Source organism: Dicentrarchus labrax, unplaced genomic scaffold, assembly GCF_905237075.1.
Source record: "Dicentrarchus labrax unplaced genomic scaffold, dlabrax2021, whole genome shotgun sequence".
Classification (NCBI taxonomy): Eukaryota; Metazoa; Chordata; class Actinopteri; family Moronidae; genus Dicentrarchus; species Dicentrarchus labrax.
This window is the reverse complement of record NW_026136714.1, coordinates 1,573,286-1,584,230: the sequence shown is the minus strand read 5'-3', so window position 1 is coordinate 1,584,230 and position 10,945 is coordinate 1,573,286. Positions and strand designations below refer to the sequence as shown.

The window sequence follows — 10,945 nt, the reverse complement described above, 5'->3', positions numbered from 1 at the left end:
GAGTTTCCCACCAAAATCATTTTAATTAAAAGGCAGGAAATGGGAGCACATTAGCAGCTGAACAATTAAATATAATAATATGACTTTGTGAAATGAAGTGATGGACAGACATTTTCTCCTCAAGTTTGGACCAAACGTCTTCAAACGTTAACAGCTAGATATCTGAGAAGCACATGTGCTGCATAGGAGGAGGGCATTGTGTTCAAAAGTGTATTCATACCCTATATTTATGCTGCTGCTCCACACACTGAGCGCTAACAGCTGAAATGCCACCACTAAGATACGCTGTGCTTAAACCATTTAGGCACGCTGGTGCCAGGTTTCTCATCTTGCCCGGACACATTTCTGAAATACTTCTAAAAGCACTTTAGTGGCTCTAGTAAAAACATACTAAAAGCACTCCTGTTTGCTTGTGATCAGTATTTCACCCTTGATGAAGACCATGGCCCGGGCCAGAGTCTAAATCTTACCGCCACAAACTTTTTACAAGGTAATGCGAGTGAGGTCTGGAGGATCTCACACATAAAAAAGTGAAGAAGGCCTCATAACCGGCTCCTCTCTCAGCCTCCGACGCAACATAAAACCAAGATGGAGCTTTTACTCACTGTAGCAACAATGCATCATCAGGGTTCGCTTATGCCGTTTATTGCAGCAGTCTGTGTGTGGATATGTTGCGTTGGGTTTATTTTATGACGCGCTGTGACTTTGGAGCTGCTGTGTCCCATGTAGGCCAGCTCTCTACAGGAATTGTTTCGCTTTAACAGGCTAATAAAAGCCTGTCCATCCATTCATTTTCTGAGGCACTTATCCTGTCCAGGGTCACAGGGGGCTGGAGCCTGCCCCATGCAAGAGACAGGATATAGACCGGGCAGTTTATCACAAGGTAACGCCTACATAGTGAGCAGGGCTGTAGCCAGGAATTTTAGAAATCAGTGAGTCCTAGCCCTGGTAGGGCAATGCATTTTGAGGGTAACTATCACATAGGAAATAATGTCAGTGACAATACATAGATGGAAATTGTGTTGTAGCTCACTGCACAGATGTAATTATTATCATTTGTGTGTGGGTTAGCCAGTTTTACATTTGGTGGTTGCTACACCACTAACAATGGTGTGTGCAAGACAAGAGCAGAAAGAGGTGCTGGAAAATGTTTGACTTGGAACATTTTTATTTAAATTCAAAGGCATGGGTGCTGGAAGTAGCGGTGCTAAGGGGGCTGCAGCACCCCCTAAAATCTGGCATAATAAAAACCATTAGTTCATAAAAATGGTTACATTTATAATAACTTTTTTACTGAGATTTAAATGTGTACACTGTTTTTTATTACAGGAAAGGGGTTTTTATAGAGTAATAGCAATAGTAATAACTATTAAATAGGCTAGAATTGATCCCGGCCATTTAAATGAATGTACAAAACCATGAATGCCATGCATTTAGCATTAGCATTTATCCCAATTCTGACTGACTTCCAGCGTCCCTGCTCAATGGTAGCTACAGGCCAGATAGTGAGTGCAACACATCCATACTCATGGGGAGATTTCACCCAAAACTGCACAACTCTGGAGCGTGAGAGGAAAGCGTAGTGGCACTAGAAGGAAACCAACACATGAGGTCAAGATGCAAAAAACTCCACTCCACTGATTCATCGTGCAATCATAAAAAAAATAATCTCAAAAGAAAAACATTTATTCTAGAGGAAGCTGAAGTGAATCACCGCCAACCAACACTTGTTAGTGCCTCTTCCTCCACCCAAAAGCGGCCACTGAGTTGGACGCAGCTCTGTATGAATGTTGTTGAGTAATATGATGAATTCATTAATCTTTTATTAGAAATATCTTTCTCTGATTTATGAGAATGTTTCATCACCCAGCCTATTGATAATATTTACAGTATAGTAAATCTTCACGCACAGAAATACTCTCTGGAGCGAAGTCCCACGAACACTCGGAGAAACGTTTAACCTAAAAATTGAAGCTTGTAAAGAAATAAAGACTGAAACAACTGTCAGTGTCTGTAAGGCCAGCAGCTCAGCACTCACTGTGGAACAAACTTTCAGAATCAGTGACTGTAATAAATGATTCATAGAGGACACATGGAGAGTTTTCCGTGATTTAAAATTCTAAAATAAGGGTGTATTTAAGGGTTCATTTGTGATATCAGTCTGAGCTAATTTGGTTAAAGCGTAAAACACTGTAGATAGTCATGAGAGATCATTTTAGTGTAACACAACTGAGGAAATGGACAACCTGGCAAAATGGGGAAAACACCAAAATTTGCGAGAATATAGATGTGAAAGTGAAAAACGGAAGCTGAATTATTGATGCAAGCTCTTCGTAGCTTCACAATGGAACAATGTCAACACTTTAGGCTGATTTTTAAAAGGAATTTAACCTTCTTATTTGTTTATTGGATCACTTCCATCATTGAAAAAGACAGGAAATGACTCCAGCGTGTTGTTGAATTTCGCACTAACAATATTGGCCAGAACACGCTGATCTCTGCACGACTAAACTCTAAACGGATCCTAAATGGGATACGCTTTTATCAACACGCTGAAGTTTCATACAGTGTGCAGACACTCTCTTTGTCAACAGACTACAGATGTTATTTTAAACTGTTTTGCTTCTATTGTCTTCTTGGTGTGAGTGGATATTGTTTGCCTATGTGGAATGAGTAAAGCATTGAATTGAGTTATAAAAATGGGGTAAACCCATCTGCAGCTTGTTTTCACAGTCAGTGGGTCTTTGCCTCATTTACATTCCTCATTCATGTCATCATTTTCATCTTAAACTGATCAGCTTTAATTTGGCTGGTATGGTATTGAAGGGTCTAATCTATGATCATCATATGTTTTACTGTGGATGATTCCTGTCAGTCTAAAAGACGTTGTCAGTGATGGAAAGTAACGTTTAACATTTACTCAAGCACTGTACCTAAGGGCCAATTTGAGGTACCTGTACTTATATACTTAAGTTTTATACTTTGTACTTTCTGTTTCAAGTTTCTTTGGGCTCTGACGTATATCAACTAATTAAATATGATGCATTTTTACTGAGTAAACTATAAAAACAGTATATAAAGTAGCTCAACTCCACCTCAACCTGCAAGAGAAGCTGCAAGATTTAAACACTACAAATGCTTCAAATACAATATATAATAATATACTACTCTGATAGAGGCCAGTCTGCATAATGAGTACTTTACTTTATATACTTTTGCTATTAATACTACTGTAGTGTATTTCTTTACATGTAACACAGTATTTTAACATCTAAAAGTATCATTACTTTTAAATGTTCATCTCAGTGTTTAGACACATGCAGGTTCAATCATGTCTTTCTGTGCAGAAGGGACAATATCAAACTAGTTTTCTTATGGATTCTCTCATAATTTTAGGCATAATTAGAAATATATATGAAAATCAAAGGTTGCACTGGTCCGAAACATGTAAGAAAATGTTGATCAACTGCACAGAAAAGCACAGATTTAAAAACTGTAGATATGATCTGTTTGTCAGCGTTTTATCTGCTATTTTATGGGAGGTGAGGTGAACTCTAAAACTTGGGGGGAAGCATTAACAGGGAGTAAAAGAATAAAAGAGTCTCCCATGTGCAATTAACCAAAGCTGTGGTTCTGGTGCGCCTCGGTGCGCCTGTGAGCCATATTGCGCAACATTTTGGGAATCTCATAAAACGTGTCTCTGTCCTGTCGTAGTCGAAGTTTTGTGCCTGAGCACAAACAAACAGAGAGAAGGAAGTTCGCTGTGAGCCTTTGAATCTGCTGTAATGAACAAGCTGTTCCGCACGATTTGAAAATAATCCGCGTGTCAGTGTCATCTTTCTTATGCAAAGTAGCTGTCTTTGAAGGCGGATCTTTTGGCAGGTTAGACCGGGACGGAGGCTCCGACCAGCTCAGACGAGCGCTGCCACCAAACGCATCAACTGGCTGCTCGCAGGAGGAGCGTGATCCTGTGTTTCTGGGACACATTTATTAGAATCAGCGAGGATCTTTATTGCACTTATTTTGCTGACTGACTGATTGTTTCGGTGCCTTGTTGAGCAGCCATCCCTGCCGCACAAATAAGGACCGGAGGAGAATTATTTTTGTTGTTTTTTTCCAAGTTGTCGCAGAAGGAGTGATATCGCACCGATACGGAGACAGAGACTCCGGAAAAGTGACATGAAACGTGAGGACGGGAAAGTGAGTCTTGTGGGAACGAGCAGGGAACAAATCGGAGCACATAGCCACTCTGTTGTACTCTCTGCTGACTGATACACGGCGCAAGAGGCTGAACAAGTAGATCCAACACTTGGGAGAGCGCATGAAAGCATGGACCTGAAGGCGCGCTACTTCCAGCCAGAAAACATGCTCGGACTGTTGCTGGATTTCTGTTTTAATTAAACCCTCCAAACCTAAAATGAGGACTTGGTCCTGCAACAGATAGTTGTGTAAGTTTTTCCACATTTATCTGACACAGCCAGGTTTCATCTCTGACTTTTTAATGAAAGAAACTTGTGTTTTGTGGTGAACATTTGGGCTGTTTTTTGTTTTTTTTTCTTTAAATCAAAGAGAAGAGAATGCGTTCAACTGTTCAACTGAGCCTCATCTGTGTGCTGCTGGTGCTGTGGAGCGGTGGGGGGTCAGCCATTAGCTCTGTAGACCCGGACTGGTCAGGAGAGGGGAGATGTCAACAGATCAACATCCCCCAGTGTAAAGACATTGGCTACAACATGACTCGCATGCCAAATCTCATGGGCCACGATGACCAAAAAGAGGCAGCGATAAAGCTGCAGGAGTTTGCCACGCTGATACAGTTTGGATGCCACAGCCATCTCAAATTTTTCCTGTGTTCCCTGTATGCCCCCATGTGCACAGAGCAGGTGTCCAACCCCATCCCAGCATGCAGAGTGATGTGTGAGCAGGTCAAGCTGAAATGCTCACCTATCTTGGAGCAGTTTAACTTCCCTTGGCCTGACTCTCTGGACTGCTCCCGGCTGCCGACCAAAAACGACCCAAACAACCTCTGCATGGAGGCGCCCAACAACGGCTCAGACGAGCCTCCCAAAGTATTCCACACCCAGCCTCCAGATTTCAGGCCACAGCGGCCTCTGAGCGGCCAGGACCTGCACCTTAAGGACAGCAGCAGCAAGCAGACCTGCAGCAATCCTGGCAAGTTCCACTTTGTGGAGAAAAGTGAGTCCTGTGCCCCTAAATGCTACCCTAAAGTGGATGTATACTGGAGCCAGGGAGACAAGCAGTTCTCTCTGGTGTGGATGGCTATCTGGTCCATCCTCTGCTTTGTCTCCAGCGCCTTCACCGTGCTCACTTTCCTCATAGACCCGCAGAGATTCAAATACCCGGAGAGGCCGATCATCTTCCTCTCTATGTCCTACTGTGTTTACTCTGTGGGCTACCTCATCCGACTCTTTGTGGGAGCTGACAGAATAGCCTGTGACAGAGACAATGGGGTCCAGTATATTATCCAGGAGGGTCTGGAGAGCACCGGCTGCACTATTGTGTTCCTCATCCTGTATTATTTTGGCATGGCCAGCTCCCTCTGGTGGGTTATCCTAACCCTCACATGGTTCCTGGCAGCGGGGAAGAAGTGGGGTCACGAGGCCATCGAGGCCAACAGCAGCTACTTCCACCTGGCAGCTTGGGCCATCCCGGCCGTAAAGACCATCATGATCCTGGTGATGAGGAAGGTGGCGGGGGATGAGCTGACGGGCGTCTGCTACGTGGGCAGCATGGACGTCAAAGCTCTCACGGGCTTCGTGCTCATTCCCCTCTCCTGCTACCTTATTATTGGCACTTCATTCCTGCTGTCGGGCTTTGTGGCCCTCTTCCACATCCGTAAGATAATGAAAACAGAGGGAGAGAACACAGACAAGCTCGAGAAGCTCATGGTTCGCATCGGGGTCTTCTCTGTGCTCTACACTGTCCCCGCCACCTGCGTCATCGCCTGCTACTTCTACGAGAGGCTCAACATGGACTACTGGCGGATCCTGGCAGCGGAGCAGAAGTGCGTGGACAACAACGGGCCGGAGTCGGACGAGTGTGCCATGAAGAATTCCATCCCCGCTGTTGAGATCTTCATGGTGAAGATCTTCATGCTGTTGGTGGTGGGCATCACCAGCGGCATGTGGATCTGGACCTCAAAGACACTGCAGTCCTGGCAGAATGTGTTCAGCAGGAAGCTAAAGAAGAGGACGAGGAGGAAGGCTGCCAGTGTGTTCACCAGCAGCAGGCCTTACATCAAACCTCACCCATCTCTCAAAGGGCACAGTACTAAGTATGAGCCTACACGGCCCCCTCCAACATGTGTATGAGCTGGATATCTTTGTACAAACCTAAAAATATGTGTAAAGCCCTTACCTAAACGAGACTTTGTAATCAGAAGGCCATCAAAAGCATCAAGGTTTCTGTTTTATTTATGCAAACTCCATTGAAGATCATGCAACGTGGGGTTTTTTTGTATCTTGAGCCATCTCATGCAACAAGAGCTGCCTTTGTTTGAGAAAAAAATCTGCTACTCCTGGATTCACTTATCCTATTGAGGAACTTGGTAGAGAAAAAAAAATCTTATTGTTACCAAGACAAAAAGAGTGGAATAAACCATTTGGATGTGCTATGGGGTTACTTGAATAATGTGCAATAGATGTTTTCCTTACAGGCAAAAAAAGACACTTGTACTGTTAGTGACAGATTACAGACAATGAAAGGACCCCGCAGACAAAGCAGGCAAATGGTCAGAGAGATGAGTGTTGTGTTTGGAGGCTTTTTAATGGAAATCGAGGCAGTGTCATATATGTTTGAACTGGAGTGAGAGCAGCTGTTGAAAAGCGCTCAAGACCTTACGAACTGCCCATTGTGAGGCAAATCCATGCCATAAATTAATCAAGCACTCGTTATTGAAAAGTTATTTGTACACGCAGTTGAGTTTTCCTTTTTTTTTCTGTCTTTGCTGTTTTATAGCACAAGGGAACGTTTGTATATATTTCTAAAAACTTCAGATTTTATAGAAAAATTAATAAAACGTTCTAGTTTTAAATGTTTGTAAAGCCGCAATTGTGTACTGTGACTGTGTTGTTCTTGCCTCTGTTGGAGGGAGTCTCCGTTCTCACACAGCCGCATATGAAGCCTCCTCTTTTTTACGACTGCAGCACTTCCCACCCTCGCTGTGTATCTGCAGACATTTTATTCCGTCATAAAAATCTAAATCATCAACCGTACTGTGTGAATGTATGTCAGAGCTGGGGTTTAAATATGTTTGAGCTTTCAGAATAGCTTTAAAAATAATTGTTTACATGACCAAAAGGTGACAAAAAGAGACATTTTTGCTACAGTATTAAGTTCAGATCAGATAATAAATGTTGTGCACACACTATATATCTCATGCTGTTGAAAAAACTTGTATTTTCACATATAAAAAAAAGGATGTAACCACACCTGACATGTTGGTGCTTAAGTCAATAGACACGGGAAGCATAAATATCTAAAATAGCATCTAAATATCTCTATTCTTGTTTTTAAATGCTTATAAGGAAACAATGGGGCATTTACATCCCCATGTGACTGCATCAAAGAAAACTTAAAGCAAAAAAAGATGTAAAAGAATCGTCTATGGCCTCCCATTTGCTGTTAATAGTCACTGTATGCACATAGTTTTGGATTTAGTGAGTGAATTTTGAAATATAAAAACACGTTAAGTCTTTGATTTTCAGGGGAAGGATCAAAATGTTTTTCTCAGCTTTGATTAATTTTTTTGTGAGTAGAATACATGCTATTTGATGAGGAAATTCACCTTGAAACAGTGCACAATTACTCCTGGTTGTCAACATTCATAAATATGGAAAGTGAAAGTGATGATGTCATGAAAAGGACAAATCAACATCTTGCAGGTTGTGTTTATTCTACCAAAATGTCCGACTATATAGCTGCACCTTAAACCTATTATCATGCATTAATGTTGGAGGTTTATAACGCTTTTCACCTCAGTTAAAGTGGATACACAACTTTTATTTTAGTCCAATCTCTTCCTCTCCCACTCTCTCTCTCTCTCTCTCTCTCTCTCTCTCTCTCTCACTGTGTTGCATGTGTCGGTTGCCTATCAATGAAGGGGTTATACAATAATCCAGCTCTCATTCAGGACAGGATTAGACTGTTTGAAGGGTCTGACTTTGAATGGAGGATCGCTGCAAACCAAAAATACAGAATATCTGTCATCTCTTCTCTTCTTATCAGTGGGGCATAGTGACATTTCTAAAGACACATCTGGCCTGGATTTGAAGTAGTTACATATTGACTGAAGAGGCTTTCTAAAGCGTGAGCAAACTGAATACACTGTGGTGGTATCCTGAGACATTTGGCGTTAAACGAGCCGTACACTGTCAACAGTTTCGAGGTACGTGCTCCGAGAGCCACAAGTCTAGTCTTGAATCTAGGCGATGGCAATTGACTTTTGTCTTGACAGTGCTGTCAGAGCAACAGGAAAACATGGATACTTAAAAGTCATTGATTAAGCGTAGTACAAGTATGTCAGCCATTCAAGGCGAAAACACACATATTGATAGATTAGTAAGCACAATAAGAATGAAGTTTTTAGTTTATGAAAAAATATGCAGTTTTTGAGACTGTTTCTACCTTTATGTGCCTCACTTTCAAGTATTTTTTGAGAGTTAAACCCTATGGTAGAGAGTCCTCCCTGGCCTAATAAAGTTTCAGAAGTGCAGTAATGCTTTATCCCGGAGGGCATTCAAGTTCCAGCATCAACCCAACCCGTTTTAACAGTCAAAAGCACATGACTCACAACCTTTATGTGGCTGAATCAAAGTCAGCCAGTGTCTATTGATACTCTGAGTTGCGAAAAAGGTGTGAGTGCTTCTGAGAGCTTCAACAGAGGCCACCTGGATAACAGCCCCCGAGGTGTCTGGGAAGGCTGTAAATATAAATGACAGTTACCACCCCCCTCCAGGGCTTCTTCAGCCAAGCAGGCTTCACTTCTCTTCTTCTCTTCTCTTCAAAGAGAAAAATCCTGCTCAGAGCAAGGGCAAAGTATTGCTGGCAAGAAAGTTTTTTTCTTTTTTGGAAATCACACTCCACTGTATGTATCGCTGGATTTAGGCTTTTAAAAGTATAGATGTTATTTCATCAGATCACAGGTTATCAAGACAGGCGTGTCTCTCGGCAGAGTGAAACATCTTTCGTCTGGTGTCGCTGATCATTAAACGTTGTTCCTTGTGATGACACGTTTTACTAGGCGAAGCGGGGAATCCCGACACAGCCATGTGAGTAAGGCTGATGAATCTCAGACCCACATATCTATAAACTCCCACCCTGCCGAATGCCGTCACCTCACACTCATCCACTTCCTGTTCCTCATTCCCTCTGCTGTGCCATGCAGGAGATAGCGGCTTCGGGTATTGATGTGTTGGCAAAAAGGAGCTTCTGCTTGTGATCAGTGTTGTTGAAACAGCATCAAACCACTGATGATTACTTGATTTAATTTAATCTGACTGCCTCACCAGCAAGCCAGGATTTTCAGCTTTTCACACTCAGTAATTGAGCTGATGTTAAGTGTCTTTGTGGAACCGAGCGGTGTTACAAACATAAAGTTGAAATGACAGAACAATGAAGCCTCCTCTGCACGTAAAAAGACTGATTCAGGTTCAGAGGGGAAATGGAAAAGAAGCCAGTCAAAACATTAAAACTATGCTTCTCTATCGATAAGTGACTCCACCTTCTTCTCTGTGCCATGTTATTGCAAGCGCAGCAGTGGAGGAACCTGTGTACCTTTACTTTGTCTGCTGCTTTTCTGCAAACAGTCATAAAGTTCTCTGACACAGTGACATAAATCAAGTTGCAGGGATGACTGGCGGCTGAGGCAGCTCCTCTTTGATCAGGCTTTGTGGAGACGCCCCATGTCCTCATCCTCAGCTGCTCCGGCAGCACCTGTTTACTAGTTCAGGCCTGTCTGTTTGGAGAGCAGCGCTTAGCCTCTCAATGTCACAGACTCATACATGACGCACAACATACACACAAAGGAATTTGGCTAGTGTTCGAGGGTGGGTGGGTTTCTTCCAACATGTATGCTCCTAATGCTCTAGACCCATACTGATTCTTGGCACTTGCTTCTCTCATTAGACAGCTGCTCTAAATGTAAATCTGTCACCTTTTGGAGAGTTCTGCCTCCTCTGGCTGTACCTCAGAAGAGAAATAGTTGGTGCATCGTGACAACTAAAACAGCTTTGTTGCGGCTGAAGATGTAACATGGAGTTAGGGTTATTGAAGAAAAAAACTTTACAGAGAGAGCTGCAAGTTTTCCTAGACCAAAGTGTTATCAGAGAATGCAATGAAAGCACCCTTTCATCCCTCAAGTTCTTCTGGTACACAAATCCAAAGTTCTGAGGATTATGGTTGAAGGAAGTGTGGGTGGGATTCATGTTCTGAATCGATCTATGCAGCAAAGAATGTAGGGCAATGTGAGAGTACAGTATATTGGCCCAATCTGCAAATATAACAGCTTACCCCTCAGTCTGCTGTGGAGGCAGTTGTTCCCATCCACCGCTGAAGGTGAGAGTAATTACATAAAAACCTGGCAACAATGAGTTCTCTGCCTGCAAGGCGGGGGCAGGGCACTTTTTCAAATGCATAATGAACTGCCTCGCAGGCCCTCTGCTGATCAAACAAGTGTTTGATAGTGGCTTTGGTTTGAAAGAGGGCTGAATATGTTTATTTGCATGTGGAGAAGTGAGTGACTTTGAGGTGGAGATCAGGCAGATTAGTGTTAACTGACAGAGACCTGTGCAAACAGACACTCCCCCTGCATGCAAGCAGGGCAGCGGCGCACTTCCTCGGAGGACTAGTTAGGCTGAATTTAACATCAGACAGACCGGAGCGTGGTAACTCCTGCTACTTTTCAGACATTGTTCTATTCATGCCAGCC

At 42.9% G+C, this 10,945-nt stretch overlaps 1 protein-coding gene across 1 annotated transcript; it reads left to right on the top strand.

Moving 5' to 3' along the window:
* Nucleotides 1–3,716: 3,716 nt before the first annotated feature.
* fzd10 (frizzled class receptor 10) lies at nucleotides 3,717–7,227 on the top strand. Its single transcript, XM_051421588.1, has one exon. The coding sequence runs from the start codon at nucleotides 4,578–4,580 to the stop codon at nucleotides 6,327–6,329; it is 1,752 nt and encodes a 583-aa protein (XP_051277548.1). The 5' UTR covers nucleotides 3,717–4,577; the 3' UTR covers nucleotides 6,330–7,227.
* The last annotated feature ends 3,718 nt before the right edge of the window (nucleotides 7,228–10,945 follow it).

Coding starts and splice junctions, on each gene's coding strand:
- fzd10 (XM_051421588.1), top strand. CDS start 4,578: ATGCGTTCAACTGTTCAACTGAGCCTCATCTGTGTGCTGCTGGTGCTG.